General features: G+C 39.8%; 1 protein-coding gene across 1 annotated transcript; it reads right to left on the bottom strand.

Annotated features, from left to right (window-relative positions):
- Nucleotides 1–2,042: 2,042 nt before the first annotated feature.
- LOC122333651 (apelin-like) lies at nt 2,043–17,825 on the bottom strand. Its single transcript, XM_043231356.1, has 3 exons — nt 17,733–17,825; nt 6,360–6,533; nt 2,043–2,253 (listed from the first exon to the last, which is right to left on the bottom strand). The coding sequence occupies exons 1-2, from the start codon at nt 17,823–17,825 to the stop codon at nt 6,366–6,368; spliced, it is 261 nt and encodes an 86-aa protein (XP_043087291.1). The 3' UTR covers nt 2,043–2,253; nt 6,360–6,365.
- Nucleotides 17,826–18,462: the final 637 nt, after the last annotated feature.

Genomic DNA, 18,462 nt, shown 5'->3' with positions numbered 1-18,462 from the left:
TATCGTTCTGAGAAAGCGTTAATGAAATCCACATCTCTGTCTGAGAGGGTATAAAATAATCATGGCGTGACTGGAATTATTAGTATTCACAGTGCCCTAAGATTTGATACATTTTTAATCGAGGTGAGCTTGGCTGGGTGTTTTACTGATGTAGGTTTTTAGGCACTCTCTTATGAAGAGCAGATTTTGCCGTGAGGCGATGTTTGTGGATATACTCAATGACTCTCTTATTTCTTAACCACAGAGAAAACGCCGAACAGGAAATGGGGGAGGGACTCAAATGCTAATTTGCAATAACTTGCCGCAATGTCTAATTAAGCGTCGGACTTATGAGTGTAGCTAACAGTCTCATAAAAGCCTCTCATCTCAGCCTAATTTGTGTCTTGCTGAAAGGTTTGACAATGCCTAAGCCAAGGGTTGCTCATTTTATAGATTATTACATCATAAATCGGTCGAACGCTAAGGTGGTGTGGTCATTCTATGCCAATTTGTCTTGTGAGCTCTATCGGACTTGAAAGAGATTTCAGTGATTCCAATCTAAAACCGATTAGCAATGGGGTTTAATAACCAGGCTGTGGCCACCTGTGCCAAAGAGGCTCAAACTCAAAAGGCAACTGCTCCCAATGGGGAGAAAACAATAATGGCTTGCAAAACGTATTCTGGATATGTAGCACTTAAAAGTGGTGGATACATAAGCATGATGCTAAATGGTGTGAATACAAATAATGTGTGTTTCTTAAATAAATGCACGTAATATAGACCATACAGGCTTGTGTCACAGCACCCTGAGAAATGAACTGAAATATAACAAAATAACAACAAAAGAATGAGAAATCATTTCCAGTATGATGTCAAATAAAGGCATAGAGTTCTGTCAAAGAATCCGGTCGAGGGGAAAATCAGATCTGTAAGAAATTTCTTTCTTTTTTTTGGTCTAATGTCTTGAAACCATGCTACCGTTGCCTTTACATTGGATGTTCAGACAAATGGCAAAATGCATACATATGGTTAGATGTTATGCTTCCCCAAGATAAGAGGTAACATGTTTACTTTTTCTTCCCTGGCAGCACTGTGGAGTAGATTTGCTATTTGGCACTTCATTAAAAGGAGAGATGGTCCACCGTGTGAAGCAGATCACCCTGGCCAGTTAACAGTCATGTATCTCTGCTGTAAAGCAGCGTGTGTCATGGGGAAGGAGAAGAGGGCTCAGGACGATGATCTCACGCTCATGGAAGTGGAGTGTGATTTTGATAATGAGACACTGTGGCTTTATCCTTAAGCTTCAGATGGCTGACAACTCTTAGGCTCATTGGTAGGATGATGTATAATGACCATTGGACAGCACTATGAGATGTAATCAAGCTGTTTTAAATAGATGTGCCAATGAATTATATAGTCATTCAACGTTTTTAGAGGTAATTATATAATCAGTAATTATAACTGAACCCGATAACATTGATTGCATTTACATTACAATCAGCATTCTGCATGCTTATACAATGTGCATACATTTTGGCCTCAAAACTTGATGAGTTAAACTCATTTTGTCAGGATTTTATGAGAAAACTTTTTTGATAATTCTGTTTGTGAGCAGATTGGTATGTAAATACACTCAGTGATGCCGTTATTAAGCTAACTGGCCAATTTGTGCTGTAGGTAGATGATAAATTGTGTAAGATGTAAAAAATGAATGTTGCTGACCTGGCCATAATGGGCCTGAGCATTTGTGCCGTGACTTTAGATTCCCTGCCACTGTCTTCCCTCATAAACGCCATTTATAAGCCAAGAGTTGCCAACACGTAGCAATGGGACAAAGCGCTGTGGTCACCTTCACACTGGAGAGAATGGGACTAGCACACCTCGGAGAAGAAACTGACGCTTTCGGACTATAACTGTTTAGACCAGGCTCCCCACTGCTCACACATCATGCAAAGTGTGGCCATGAAAGGGCTCTAGAAAGCAAATGAGGAAAACCACAGGAGGAGAGAGACAGACAGAGAGAGACAGAATCTGATAGCTCGGGCTCAATACCCCCAACCCCCGTTTCCGGCCCACAATTCTTCGTAGAGCTGAGGGTGAGTGGCTTGTCCTGGTTTTTTTTGTGGACAGAAGAAGAGTTGCTTGAAGAACCAGCAGGTGCTATGGACATCACTCTTCAGGCTGGGCTAGCAAAGGCCCCTTGTTGCAAGGCCCCCCAAGGCAAAGGAAGAGCATAGAAATCAGAACCAAGGGGGAGGGCACTCTAAGCTGTGCCTGTGGACAAAAGAAAGACACATGAATACGGTGCAAGCAGGAACCAACAGTGTTTTTTTAGTTTTACTAATTAGCACAGGTAGTGGGTACTGAACGTAACAGCTGAAAAAAGAGCAAGTAGTTACATTTTTATTCAAAAGGTTACTCAAAAATAGCAGAGTAGAATTTACATTATGGATCATAATTGTGCGTTCATTAAAAAACAACAACAACATTGGACCCCATTGACTTTCAGTGTTAAGGGTGACAGAATTTTAGTTTTAGTTTTAAAATGATAAAATTACTAACAAAATTGGTGGAAAGAGACTTTTATTCAGTATTCAAAGATATCCATAAAAATATTTCAGTTTAAGTAAACTGTATCACCAAATGTTTGTGTCCTATACTACAGTCCACTCAAAAATAAAAATTTACTTTACTTTGTGGAACACAGAAAATTATATTTTAAAGAATATTGGTATCCGTATGTTTGGTTCCCATTGGCTTCCCATTGGTATTTTCTGTCCATATAATGGAAATCAACCGACATTGGTTACCAACATTCTTTTAAAAATCTGTCAGCGTTCCAGTAATCTTTTTTTACATGTTTGGAACAACATTAGGGTGTTGCAAATGATACAATTTTAATTTTGGCTGAACTATGCCTTTAAGCTATCACACTTTTAGTTCAGCAAAATGCTAATGCAAAACTGCTTGAAATGAATTGCAGTGTCAAGTCTGTCACTTACGAGTTTCCATGATGATTAGGATTCTGCTTTTATAAACTGGTATAATTTATGCATTTAGAGTGCAGTCCTAGAATTCTGTTCTTACACTTTACTCAGAGCAAAGAATATATGTAAACCAGTGAGCTCATCTTTCAGTGTTTGTTTCATGACTTCACAATGATTTCAGATAGCTTTAGATGTCAATGAGCTTCATTCTTCCAGCACAACGGTGCCCACTGAACGATAAGAACCGTCTTTTTACTTTTTTCTCTTACACCTGCATAGTGGTGCATTTGAGTCATGTACAGTGCGGCAACCCAGATTCCTATCTAAACCATGTTTTGTTTGTAGCTCATGCTTATTTGTTTGTGCGGTATGACATAATGTCAATTGAATATACCAACAACAGTGAGCTGCAGGCACTTTAAAAGAGGAACTTTGTGTCAGGCAGTTGCTTTCTAATCATCCAGTGTGCCCCTTGGTACTGAATGAGGCAGATTTCCAATTTCTAGCTCTCTGCAGTGCAGTGCCTTTGTGCTAGGAAGTCTTTGAAGAGGAGGTCCCTCAACATGTGCTGTTCCTCTTATATGTTGTGGCATCTGGATCTTGTAAAGGGTTGTTCATTCTTGTGTTGCTTGTGTTCCATTACCACAACCTTCAGTTCTCATAATCTTCAGCTGAGCTTTTCAGTTTACTTCCTAGAGAATTCACAATGAGGGAGCCTTGTCCAACATCTTGTTTAGTTGGTCTGGTCGATCATATACAGGCAAATTAAGCTCAATCAACAGCACTTGTGGCATAATGTTCATTTACCGCAAAGTTGACTTTTTAAATCTCATGTTTAAAATCTACATAAACATTGCAGTGAGAATTTACAACTTAAGTAAATAGGGCCAATCTGTAAGTGCTAGTATCATCAGTATTTTAATGGTATAAAGATTTAAACAGTATGTGTGTTAACATGATTTCAGTGTGAAAAAATACATTTGTTTATTAACTATTTCTCTATATACAACATAACGACAGTTTACATTATGCATAGTGCCTAGAAACATTAAATGATCATAAAAATGACAAGAACAACTTTATAGCTTAAATAATGAAAAATGTGTCATTTTAAATTCTTACTATTTACTATTTTCACTTTCCTTTTTTAAAAAAAGAAAAGAAACTACAGGTTTGAACGACACAGGGGTGAGTAAATCATGACAAAATATTAATTTTCTTCCTTCAAATGTGAACTCTATGTATGCCTTTAAGGAACCTGTCAAGATAGTGTTATATATTTTTTCGTGATAGTTTTTATCAACACTTATTCATACAAGTCAGTCTAATTTCAAGTCATTCGCTTGGTGTTAACTTGTAAGGTCTTGATTCTACACTAGCAATGATTTCCTTGGTACGAAAAGATGCAGTCAGTCAAGCTTTTAGCAAAGACATCCTTCTCATCTGCAGGCAAGGTGTTGCAGTCTAATGAAAAAAGAGAGAAAGCCTTTCAAGTGCCTCCACTGTGGCCTTGTTCAGTGGTTCTCTGTCTGTTATCAGACCTTGAGGAGAGTTAATTGCCCCGTCAGTCTGTGCCCCGTTTTAGCCATAGATGATGAAGTGTGAGGCTACGTTTCTCACACTGCACAAAATGTGAGATGCTGTACACTAGCCAGATGCAGGTCAAACACTTTAGTGAGAGTCCCATCAGGGCTATGGACTGATTTACTGTACTGTGTCATACAGTAATAATCACAGCATTTTCTCTTTAGAGATAAAATGCCCGTCAAGGAAATTAATATACATTTATATGTAAATGTATCACATTTTGGAAGTAATGAACTGTGAGTGGATTTGGAGAAAACATTTTGGGTTTGGTACCACAGGCTTGATTGGCACATTAGTCGCTTCAAATGGACTGGTTTAACAGACTGGGCCTAAAGGAATGTGGGTGAATGCGCTAAAAGACGTGAACTTTGAACCCTTGTACGGCATTAAGGGAGCTGAAGAAGGAGCCGAATGAAAGAGAAATCTTCGTCTTGTTTGGGGTTGAAGTGCTGTTTGTGGATTCTACATTGTGAGTTACTGAGCCGTTCCATTTAATGGAGCTACACAACTTCCTGCAGCTCCCCTCATTGTGCTGCCAGTATGCTGGGGATCAAAACAAGCATTGACTGCCCGACTCACTCAAAGGATCTGTGCGTTTTATTGGGTAGAATGGGAGTGCATGTATAGACCTTACTCTTCGTGTCTACTTGTGTGGATGCTAATATGGTGTTTTCTCATTCAGTTGATGGAGTTCTGTATATGAATAGGAATTGTTTGCCAAGAGGGAAAAATGTAATTCGCTATAGACTGTAAAACTGTGGTGGATTTGAGGGTTTAGGATTTCTCACTTTTTATTGCCCTCATGTCTCATGATTAACTATGCCATAAAGAGCTGACTTGTCCTTCTCGATAGATTCTGGTCTTATGAGGTTAATTTATGGTGAGACTTGTGTTGTGGCTTCCTGTAGGGACATTGTACCCTGTTCAGACATTTTAATGTGCAGAAAAGCTGCGAATGAGTCCCTATCTCTCTGCCATCCACAGATTTCTTGTTTCTAAACCACAAAACTGTGTGTCAGCATTTTAGTGCAAAGACTGTAAGTAATGTAAATGTGCTGATAGGATCTGTCAGATACAGTTCTCTTTTATTTATTGACATTGTAACTTGAATGTTTCCTTAATAGAGTCCATATTGAAAAAAGGCTTTGGTGCTACATCACTGGAAATTTCATGGAGACAATGTTTGTAGAAAGAAAAACACTTTTATTAGACAAGAAGACTAAAGTGCTTGCCTTAGGAATTGTTTATCTAGACATTAAGTTAAATATCCATTTTATGTGAAATATAAGCTGAAGCGGTTCAACTGAGATTCAGGAGTATTATCTTTGGATAGGTAATTTAATTGGCATTATTAGTATAGCGGAATCATGTTGATTCGGATATTATACAACATTGACAATGTATTATATTCCGCTCTGTATGGGTTTTGTAGACCTGCTGGATGAGATTGGGATCACAAAAAGCCAGCAGTCTAAAGTTCGGTAATCTCATAAAGACATGCAGTTTTTCTGTGCCAGTAGTAATCTATAATTCATGAAAGAAGTGAATGAGCAAGCAGGTTTCTGTCAATCACCGTCTCCCTTTCCACATGTTATTCTCCAGAATTCCCAGCCTTTCTCAGTATGCACTTAACGAAACTTTAGAAATTGAGACAGGTGCTGCTTCCCTTAAGGCCTATCCAGGTCCATTTATAAATGAAAATTTTATTAGATTATTGTTTTTTATCCCTTGTATTAGTTACTCATATTCTGTTTGGCTGTTCTTTTTGCTTTCAGGCTATTCAAGCGTTGGTAATGTCAAACTGACCTTGCTCTAAAATGGCATCGGCCCCTTATGGGAGAGGCGGGGTCGAGGGCGTCTCCTCCTCCAGCCAGAAGGTCTTTGGCTCCGGCCGGCTCGAGCGGAATTCTGCCGCAAAGGAGTCCTCATGCTGCCCACCTCCTCCAGCTCTTTGCTATGCTCGGTGGAGGCCATTGGACCCTGTCGACAGAAAGAGGGTATGTGAATTATAAAACCTAACATAAAATATTCATAAAGATAAAAACATGTCTTTGATTAAAGTGTGTAATTTCCAAACAAACCCGCCCCCAAAATCACATCATTGGCTGAGCCGTCGATATTTTAACATAAATCATTTTTTGTGAATTTTAATTTGAGATAAGATATCACTTAGCATTTCACCTACCAAAACATCAGTAAAATTAATTATTGCAGCAAAAACAACCAAAAATTTACAGAACGTCCCTCAGCACAGTCACACACACTGTTTACATGCAAATCTTTGAACTTCCCACATCATGTGAGAAGTGCCTGTCTCAAAACACTGGGGAGATACTTGTCCTGGGCACGCATTTTGTCTGTGCACACTACACTGCTCAGTTGTGAGTGTGCTCAGATGTTTCCAGTCATCTCTCAATAAGTGCGAGTAGATCCTTTAAGCCCTTCTCATATCCACAGCTTGATCCACATCAGTGCGTCCCTAACCTCTCACCTCTTTAGAAAAATCAAACAAAGTCCTCCGGAGAGAGCAAACATTCTGGGAGGTTTTGGGAGACCTTGATCTGCGCAGCACTATCTGATGTCACTGATCTCCCATTCAAGTCTTGAATTGGCTTTCTGAGAGTGTTTTGTTTGAATGCATCGTAGGGATTGGATGTCTTTCCATCAGAAAGTTCCCAGTCTTCCATAATGACAGAAGCTCGAATCAATTAGACTTGTCGTTTCCTACATTTCAGAAGGGGATGAATGGGTAAACGTGCTTAGTCAATCATCAGTTATGTTTTCCGTTTCAGGTCCACTGCTTTCCAATCCTTCATTCCTTACTATACGCATACCATGCTATCCTCTCTTCACTGAAGCGCATGTAGATTATTCATACTGTTCTTCCAAATTCATCTTTCTTTTATGTATACGTCTTTCTATCTTAACCTTTTTATCTATGTTTTCTTTAACTCCAAGGCATGACAAAAAAATGCATTAGAAATGTTGTAAAAAGGAATCTTTCAGTGAGAGCTCAACAAATGCCTATCCTACAGAGTAAACAGAGAATCCCATTAACCTTTTCCCAGCAAGAACTTGAATGAGATTACTCTCATTGGGTCAAGACATTCCTAACATCTCCGTGGGGAGTGACAGACAACCTATATTAAGAAGTCTACAGGGAACAGCTTTTTTGTTGGAAAATATTATTACACAAGCAATTGTTGTGAATTAAACAAAAAATGACTGTGACAATATAAGTAATATAACATCTTTTAGATATCTGGTTGTACAAATAAGTGCAATTTTCTTTTCTTCTCTTCATGACAATCTGTTTTTAATTTGCAACAAGCAGCTAACACCATATGATTTGAGTTGCTAATAATACAGCCTTGAAATTGTACAGAATGTGTAGTGACTGTAGGACGTGAGGCTAAACACGTTGCCTATAAGTCTGCTTATAAGTTAAATATCTGCAAGCTATATTTTTAAATTCCTGACAGCTCAAATTACATTTACAAGCTAATCGCCTTTAGCTGACACATTACACGTTCACAGCAGACTAATTTGCCGAACAGTGGGCTAATTCATTTGCCCCACAGAAAAACTTCATTGCATATTTCAGCGTCTCATGAAAAAGAAGGAAACCACGCTAAAACCCATCTTTCCACCAGGCCGCTAATCCGAGCATTATCCTCCTGTTATTTCTCCAGAAATGAATGAAGCAAGTTTGCACACTCTGTCTGCATTCAAGTCTGTAAGGGTTTAACATGCAAAAAGGCTCCATGTGATCAGACATTTCCCTTTAAAATACTCAGGATCAGCTTTGAGAAGTCTTTTTTGCTTTTCCAGTACCATAATCACTCAACCCAGCATATTGTTCACTTAGCGTGAGGAATAGTCTTGAAATGTCTCCGAGGGGCCAAAAAGACAATGTTTTTTGGCCAGGCAGGCAGAAGAGGCTGTAATTACACCTGGCTGAGCTGAACACAGCACATCACTGCAGCTCTTCTATCAGCGTCTGTCATGAACCTCTCCGTAATGACACAGTTATGTTGTTTCCTGCCATCACCATCTGACAGGCAGCATTTGCTGCCCGCTTAGCTTTGAGGGGAGCAAATCTCTCAGAAAACTGTCATCCTAGGCCACAAACAAGAAAAAGGCTGCTAAAAATAATCTCTGGTAGTGATGAGAACAGCGTTTATGAATTAACTCAAGACATGCGTTGGACTGATGAAAAAGGAGGTCTATTTTAAGCGCACAGAATCACTCCATTGTCTGTTTTACGACTGTTGGCTTCTTCTCAATTTGCGTAGCTCCTTGTTACTCTGCGGGCTGTATCTTTCCACACTGTGGCGAATACAAAGTGACAAGAGCAATAACCGTGGATATATTATAATAGATGGCATATGCTGATGGGATCTTCCCCTAACTTGCTGCTTGTTTACCAGACCCACTCAGGGATGAAAACGCTCTAGCCTCCTTATTGCATTAGATCTGATGATGCTGATAGTGGGCCTCCTTCTCACTGACATAATTTCTTCCAGGTTCGCCATCTAATGACAAGCAAGTCAGGAAGTAATATCCCAATAGATGTTTCTCACGATACCAAGAGTCTTGTTTGAAGACTCTGAACCCTTAAAAGGATAGTTCATCCAAAGGATAGTTCATCCAAAAATGTTACTTCTTTACTTACCACAATGGTGAGTAAAGAAGTTACATAAAGAAGTAAACTAAATCTTGTTTCTTACCTGTATGACTTTCTTTTTACTGTGGAACACAGGTGACTGGTGTTTATTTTTTAATTATTTGTGCATACAATGAAAGACAGTGGGGTCCTGTATTGTTTTGAGTTTCAATGTATAGATAAAAACTGTTTTTCAAAATATATTATTTTAAGGAAAGTCATAGAGGTAAGTGTAAACCCTGGCAACTTTTCTAAAAATATGATCATGTTCCTGCTTGCATGTTTTGCACTTTTATAGACAAAGTGAAATGTTCAAAAAAGTGGTGCTTTCTACATTGTATATATATTGTACATCGTATAAAGTACGACCTACGCTAAACTTAACCAATAACAAAATCAAACATGACACAAAAAAACATTTGCTGCAACAACCATGTCATTTTAGCATACTTCTGCCAGTCTTATTGCAGCTCGTGTTTTGCAGATCCTGTACCCTCTCACAGTTTGCACTTTACTAGGAGAGCTACTGAACAAGTTTACTTTTCATAAAAGACATTGTCCTGTGTGTTGAGCTCATTATATTATGTCATTGACAAAATATATTAGCTTAACAATCAGCCTGATAAAAGTGTTTCAAGGTTAAAACATACATTTTTGCAAGACCTGCCCAAAAATAGGTTGTTAATAATCTGCCCATGCAATCACAATTTTTGTAAAAATGTATGTTTTGTTTTTTTTTTTATAGATACGTTTTTAATCAACCTATGTTGATTCATTTTGGTTTTGTCATTTTAGGTGTACTATCTATTTAAACTTGACTTTGGGAGTCATTTAGCCAATTAAAGATTAATAAAGTGAGAATTCTGGCAACAATGAAATTCTGACCACAGAGATTGTGGCATGACAATTTGGCTCCGGGCTAATGATAAATAGCCAGATCTTGGCTATCTCATCCACTAGTACCACACTCCTTAGGTGCTATCCATTATGTTGACTTTTTAACACGACTGCCTCGCCGTGCCTAGCCTCCGCTGGACACCTTGTGTCTGATAGTGTGTCCCTGTAAATCCCAGGGCTGCCTCTTAGCCGAGAGAGTTATCCATCACCCAGCACTTTCCTGACAGGGAGAGAGAGGCCCAGGGTAGGCAACGTTTATAAAGGGCCGAGCACAATCTGATGAATGGTTTACCGAATGTCTCGGACTGGCCTAAATTTACAATACACTCCCTGTACAAACACACAACACGACAAATAAAGAACCGTGACTTCCAATAGATACAAAGTTTAGGCTAGTCGGAAGACCTTTAAGCTTGGGGCACCAGATGGATCTAATCTTTTACTCACTCCTCCAGGAAGTGAGAGATTAGATCTACTTACATGCAAAGCAGAACCAGGTGAGGAGAGGGCAACCCTTATTTATGGCTGGTTGTACTACATGCATTATCTCTGCTTATACATTTGCCCACCCATCTTCAATCATCCGAATGCAACGGCCAATCAATGTGTATTATAATTGCTTCTGTCATGCGAATCAAAACCGTCTCGCTTGGTTAGTTTGTTTGTGCAACATTATACAGGAATATTGATTTATTTGTCATTGTTTACAGAATATTCTCCTTGATGCACCCCATCTATTTATTGTGGAGACACGAATGCAGCGGTGGCTATGATGAGAGGATCGTGCCTGTTTGTCTGTCAGACATCCAGCTTCACTCTCTCCACAGCGTGAGACTGCAGTCATAACAGCTCTTGTAAGGGCGTCTCCGCAAACATGCATAATGGATACCAGCAACACAGCCACATCATAAGTCAAAGGTGACACAAAGTGTTATGGAGGTTTTTCTTATCTTTTGTTTTTAATAGCAGTCTGAAGCTAATGAGGTTTTGTGTGAGGCTTTAGTGTGAGAGTCTGTGCATGTCTGAACAGAGGATCCTGTTCATACTGTAATTCAGAAGTAGAAAGTTAACAGGCCTTTAAAGACTTTGATTGAACTTACAGCAGTTAATGTTAAGGGTGATGTTTGAACTGCTAGCTGTTATATTTATAACGTGGTTCTGGCACACATGCAGTTTTGTATGTTTGCATAGAAAGTAAAATGTATTATTTACAATTGCTAGGATGCATTTTATGAAAGAGCAACTACAGAGATGTTCACATTTTTACAAATCGAAAAATAGAATGTGAGTATTATATGTATTTATTATTAGTCAAGTCAAAAATATCTGCATTACCATTCAAAAACCTTGGGGGCTGGTAAGATTTATTTTAATGTTAAAGTCACTTATACCAACCAAGACTTCATTTGTTTATTCAAAATTACAGAAAAAGGCTAAAATTTTGCAATAAAACAACAGTTTTCTATTTTGATATAGTTAGCAATTAGTATATTCAGTTGTATAGCTTACCATTTTTTTCAGGATTCTTTGATGAATAAAAGTTCAGCATTGCATTTATTTGAAATATAATTTTTTTGTAACAATGTAAAAGTATTTTCTAACTATTTTACTAATTTGCTGCATCCTTGCTGAATAAAAGTATCGTTAAAAGAAAATAAATTCCTACTGACCCCAAACTTTTAAATGGTAGTGTATGTAAATTGTTATGTAAATATATTTATAGTAGTACATTTATACAAATCAAAGGGATTTGTAAAGGTGTTTAGCTAGGTAGGTACATATTTTTATGTTTTAGAATGTCCAAACATACAAAATATATGTGTAAACGTTAGATAACTGTGTCTATAAATCCTAAAATTTGTTTGTTTGTTAGCCCATTTGTATTCTATATCTTTTTAAGTTTCATTTAAAAACAATTTGTTGCCTTGTTTTAATAATGAGCTGATTTCTGATATGCATGTCAATTTACACATGAATCCTTTTCATCTATGTCTGAAATTGCACGAAAAGGTGTGGCTTTTGTGCTGTGTGAGTAAACACTGCATTCTAATAATTTCCATTCAGGCCAAATAATTCCCAAAAGAATTTTGTGAATGAATGTGCATGTGCGTGACTGTCGATGCTTTGTTTTGCCTTGCATATGTGCGAGAAGAGGCGTGGAGTCCCATGGGGGTGTAACCATAGCTGACGGTGTGTGACGTCAGAGGCGTGATCCCAGTGTCTCAGAGGACATTCATTCAATGAAACAAGAGAGAGAGAGCTCCACACTTAGCAGCTTTTTCTTTGCCACACGCAGGCATGCCAATTTGATGCCCGCTAAGACTATCCTTTAGCTAGTCACACTTGATCATGAGCATTATGCCTAGAATGAGACACGTTAATTAGCATGAAACCCCAGTATGAATCACTTGCCTAGCTCATAAATAAGACCCTGTTACACAAAATTTCCTAACAGTGTGCTATTATGTCCTTAAATATACTACTTCTGATATGGAAATGGAAGTTAAGGAAGCCAGTAGGACTCCCAGAGCGGCGTCTGAAATCAGCAGCCTGGCCTTTTGAAGCCTGGAGTCGCTGCGCTGCTTATCGCATGCCTACCAGTAGCACAGGGCCTTGGCATAAACTGGTACCAATCTCTAACGTGCTCTCAAACCACGTTTCCATGGCAGCCGCTGTGAAAGGCACTCACTGAGGAGCAAGAGAATGACATTGTTAGCAGGAATGGATCAGGTTTCCCAGTTTACGATTTTCAGCATAGGTCCGTTATTAGGGTGAGGTAGACAGTAAGATTTCTTAACCCTTTCCCTGTCCATCAGATCAGTCGTCATTTGCATTGTACTCCATCGCAACGGGGGCTGTTTGATATTCAGCATTGTGCTGCTGTGATAGCACGCGGCTCGCAGGAGGAAATGAAGGCGTGCATTGTGTTCTGCAACTCCGCAGAGAAACCAAATCGCAATGAAAAGTTCACAGACTTTCCCACACCTCCACGTTGAGCTCCGTTACTGAAAATAAGAGCGGGCGCTCTGATAAAAGTGGCTGTAGCTTCTTGTCACCGCGCCACTCTATGATCGTTTCTGACACTCTCAGATGGTGTGCAGCCTTGCAAGCAAACTACACATGACCCAAATTAGCTAAGCTATAATAATGTGGTTAGAAATGGCCCGATTCGAATGATCAGAGAGCTGCAGGTTCAAAGCGCTACGGCTGCTGCCTTGACTGCTAATGATGTGTTGAGAGAAAGAGAAAGATGAAAAAAAAGGGAGAAGGCTGATTAAGACTTGCTCAAGCTTTTCGCACCAGCTCTTCAGACTGGTAGGGGTGAATCACTGGGTAGAGGTTACTGCAGGTTGGACCTTTAAGTACAAGAAAATCAAGAGAGCGATCATGCAAAGCATCTTAAGTGCGATTTCTTCTGAATTGGCTTCAGGAAAAACAGCATGCCCGTCTCAAAGAGGATTTGCCTCGGCCGTGATCGAGACCCAAATATTCTCGTCAGCAGTGATGGGCTCAAACTCAGCATGTTGGTAATCGTCAAGAAAATGCTAGCTCTTTAGCGACGGGATTCTCCGGCGGTCTATTTCTAAGGGCTCTCTAATCGGTAATGAACCACATCCACCCTTTACTATTGTGCTGTCAGCTGTGAGCCCGCATGCTTACTGTCTTTAAAGTGGATGTGTGACGATGTAGCTTCAATTCTCCTGCTTCGGGCCCAGTGCCGAGGTACTGAAAGGAGTGTCAACCCGATGCATGCTGGGATATTTCCATCTGAGATCACACCAAACAATCAGTAATGAAAAGATATATATGTGTCATGTGGACGAAACTGACTGATGGTGCGTGATTAACAGCTCAGATGTGAATGGCTGCTTGTGTTTGCGTGATGAAGTGTTTTTGTTTTAGAAAATTTGCCCTGGTTCTCACAGTAACTTTGTGGGTCAAGTTACAGGCCGTTTTAATTACTGACAGTTCATTTACCTTTTTTGTTTATGTATGTTGGTATATCAACCACAGTGTTTAACCGAATAAGATTAAATGTAAAAAGCTTCACAATCTTTGAGTAAACTCTCTGTCTGAATTGTATATGTATTTACAAAATCCGGTTCCAATTTCTCCATGCTAGTTTAACAAACAAGACTTATTCGTTCAATGTAATAGCATGTTTGGTTTCCTATAGGATATGATATCAGCTATATTGCATATACCTCATTCGTTCTATACTGAAAGACAGGAAATGATAAAGCATGCTTTGACACCTAATATCTTTCAGCTTTGAATTGTTTCTCCTGTACATTTTAAAAACTAATTTCTTACTGTATCAGATATGCAGTGTCATGAGGATGACATTCAGATGTTAAGAATACATATCGGATTAGTTCATAATTATTGCTTTATAAGCAAAATCACAGAGGTGTTACATTTAATATGCATTTTCCTGTATTCAAGAGATCAGAGAACACATTGGGGCTCTGGATTGTATTAGCAGAATAATATTTAGAGCAATAAAATTCAAGGCATAACACAGATATCTTGTACCTCAAGGCTTGGAATTATGGGTAGTCCCAGTGGGGGCATCAGTAAAGTGTTCCAAAAACTCTCAAACACTTCTCATAAACAGTCCAGTCAGATTCTCACATCCGTTACCGCTCAGAGCAATCAAACCCAGCTTTGTGTTTCTGAACAGATTTAGTGCAGCAGCAGAAGCCTTAAATCAAGCTAATGGTTTGATGTGATATACTTCTGAAATAATCTGGGAAAGCTCATGATAGAAGTAAAAACAACAATGCGCTATTTTTCTGCGGTTAAATACGAACAAAACCAGGCCTGTATTGCTGCAATTGTGTTTTTCATTGCTCGCTCTTCAAATTGAGCATGAAAATAATTAAAGCACATTTATTTGCCGACCTGAAATATTTATACAGCATTTGACTCGCTGTTCATATAAATGTCCACTCAGATCATATCTGATTACTTAACCACAATAAATGTAACGGTTAATATTTGAAAAGGGAGCCATAAATCAGGTTAATACTGCTTCCCCTGTGGACACAGCGAGACGTTTGGTGTATCTGGCTTTAATTAAAAAGTTGGGGTAAGAGAGAGATTTTGGGGGTGTTGAGGGGATATGTTTAGTGGAAGGGGCTAATGGTTCATCAGCTTGCTTGTGGGTGCAGGCGGCATGTAGCTAAGCCAGATGCAGAAGTGTGTTTCTGAGAGAGAGCAGTTAGCAAGCATCCATTTGAAGCAATTTTGGCACCAGGCCCTTTATATTCCCCGCATTTGTCCACCTGCAAACTCAGGAAGACCACCAGCTGTGAAGTTTTAAAGACCTTTTAATATTTTAGTGGCAGTGTTCCTCGCCACATCAGAAGGCTGTACAATCCCTTTTTCTTCTCTTTCTCCTCCATCAGCACCCTTCAGGATTTCTCCTCTGCATCTGTTTAAAAGTCTGATGGTGGATGTGATCTGATTTATTCAGAGCGCTCTGAATTTCGTTATGCTGGCCTATAGAAATGACACATGTCAAGACATCTATCGTCCAATGCCACTGGGGAGCTTTTCTCAAAGGTTACCCCCTAATGTCTTTACCACATGAGTTAAAATAGAGCGGTTTTATAAAGGGCACTGTTTTATTTGTTCTGCTCTGCCAAGCCGTGTCAGAAAAAGCCAGAAAAAATAACCACTTCCACAGCTCCGGGCAGATAATTCTGAAGTATTTATAAAAGGGTGCAACAAGTTGGCAGAGAGTGCAGATGACACTTTGCTTGATCTGTTTGAAAGGGATCATGTATTCAAAAAAGCTATGTAACACCGAACATTTAATATAAAGTAATAATTGTTCAGAGAATTGATCAACTTCATGCCACCTTCCTGTCTTCAGTTCCAAACTTTTCAGATTTTCTGTCTTACATGAAACATTAACATTTAATTTGGAGGTATATGCAGTTTATGCATGTATTGATTTGAAAGCTTCAAAAATAAGTTTAACAGAATAGTCACAAATACTGGTGCCAAATCAAATGTAAATATTCACTTATAATCTTCTCCTGCACCACAACTTGTTTAAGACATATATGAACATATTCAAATTACAGATTTAGTCCTGAACTAGGCTTCAGAACACTTGAAATGCAGCAGAAAAGTCATTATTGTTTTATGATTTTACTGTTACTGTTATTATAAATTAACGGTGCCTTGTGTTTGTTTTTGTAGTTTGATCACGCATCAAAAGCAACATGAACATCCAACATTTTCCATTTGTAGTTAGAAGCTGAAAAAAGTCATGCGAGTTTGGAAGGACGTGAGGATGAGTATATCCACATTACATCACATTAAATTCATGTTGCTTAGTTTATTTGCATCCTTCTGTGTTACAGTCTCTGACAAATTACGCTGCAGTCCTTGGCGTGAAACCATAGAGGATATCAGGTTAGTCATAAAATAGATCTGAGTCACTGACCCTCTGTATGTGTGTGTGAGTATTTGCACGTATGTGTGTGTGTGTGCTTGCTTGTGAAAGAGAGAGAACTCAGCCAAAACCTATCATGCCTCAAAGCACCGCTGAATGATTCTCCATAATCCTGTAATGACCTTTCTGTAGCGCTCATCTCCTTCATGCTGTTCGGATACAATTATCATGTTATCACTGGACATCTGGAAAAGTTTGAATGTTTGTGTACTCTCCCACGGCCCCTATAATCAAGTGCATAACCGCAAACACCTTCTTCACATTAGGTGGACGCATGGAATTATGATTTAATGCTTCCTGCATGCTGTTAGCACAGGGCCACTGGTGTTATTTCACAAAAATATCCTGCTCTTTCCACTCTTTTCTTCTCCTAAAAAAACATTGTGTGGCTGAAGATTTCCTAATGAGACCTATATTTGTTTTGCAGGGTTCTCATGCCAACCCAGGACAGACGACGGGCGACAAGCCTGCATGCAAGATCTCTAAGTTTAATAGTGAAAAATAGCGTTGTTGACAGCTTGCATGAAATCGCTCTTTTCCAAAAAAGCTGAGATAAAGCTCAGAGATCTGATCTTCAGATCTTCAGCCCTCACCTGGACGAAGAAGACAAACCAAGTATCTGAAAATGACACCATCTCCAGACCTCTCTGTGCGTGCATGTGCGGCGTGTTTGTTCTCAGACTGTATTTTTGAAAGGATTCATCCCTGCGCTTCCGTGACTTTGAAAGATGATGCGTCTATACCGACTCGGACTGACAACTCTGAGTGTTTCCACACCATGAAGTGTTTGGCATACCAGACTTGGAGAGTGGAAGACAGATTGCTTTCAGGGTGAATTATGAACTGCTCAACGCGCCTTCGAGATTCGGCCATTCTCTTGAGGGGAAGCTTCCATTACAAGGCGAGTAGATTGAGGTATGCGCAGACGAGATTAGCAGGGCCGCAGCCGTTCTGCTGGGTGACACTCAATGACAAAGCAGCGGAAGCTGCCGTCGCCTGTTGCACCCATGATTCCTCCCTCCCCGTCCCACCCTCTTTCAACCTGAGAAAAGCGGTGGCAGATTGGGCCCAACGTACGGATGCCAATTTCCAATAAACTCCCAGCAGTCCTGGAAAAGCGCTTGTCTGAAGATGAAAGGCTTCACACCGCCAGCTTCCTACACACCGAGCCGCCTAACACCTTTTCCCGCGACAGCGCCAGCAGCTCCGCCTCCTCGGTGGGTTTCTCTGCACTCTCCATCTCACGATGGAGATAATACTACTACTAACGACAAGCAGGCAGTCTGACCTGGATTCAGACGTTAGCTACTGAGCCTGATCCTTGCCCTTTGCCACACATGCAGGGGAGAGTGAAAACGACACTCACCGTAATGCAAGGTAATTGCTTCCCATTTAGCCGCGCAGAGACCAAAATAGCAGCGCCTCCGCATCAAATCGTGGTGTGTGGAAATGCAGGCGTAAGGGCCGCTTTGATGCATAGAGTAGCCGCTAGCCAGCACTCCTTCAAAACACACATGCTTCCCAGCAGGACTTTAGAGAGATGCAGCGCTTACTCCATGGGCCACAGTTGTTTTTTAACACGAGCCTGTTACCCGCATCACATCTGCAGGGTGGCCACTGGTCACCTGACTCTGAGCTCTCTGTCAGAGCTTTGAGACGGTGTGACATCCTCTTCATAAGAGGTTTTATTGTAGAGGCAGATGGAAAAAAACTCTTGGCGTTTGAGCACATGAATTACATAACAGTACAATAGCAGATTTGTTTTTGGAATAAATCAGAAGAACTCTTCTTTATCTATGTAGCTTCAGCCCTGAGAATTCATCCACGATGGCACAGCCCGGAAGAAAAGAATCAAATACACCTTTAAAGAGATAACA

Source organism: Puntigrus tetrazona, unplaced genomic scaffold, assembly GCF_018831695.1.
Source record: "Puntigrus tetrazona isolate hp1 unplaced genomic scaffold, ASM1883169v1 S000000305, whole genome shotgun sequence".
Taxonomy (NCBI): domain Eukaryota; kingdom Metazoa; phylum Chordata; class Actinopteri; order Cypriniformes; family Cyprinidae; genus Puntigrus; species Puntigrus tetrazona.
This window is presented reverse-complemented; position numbering and strand designations above follow the sequence as displayed.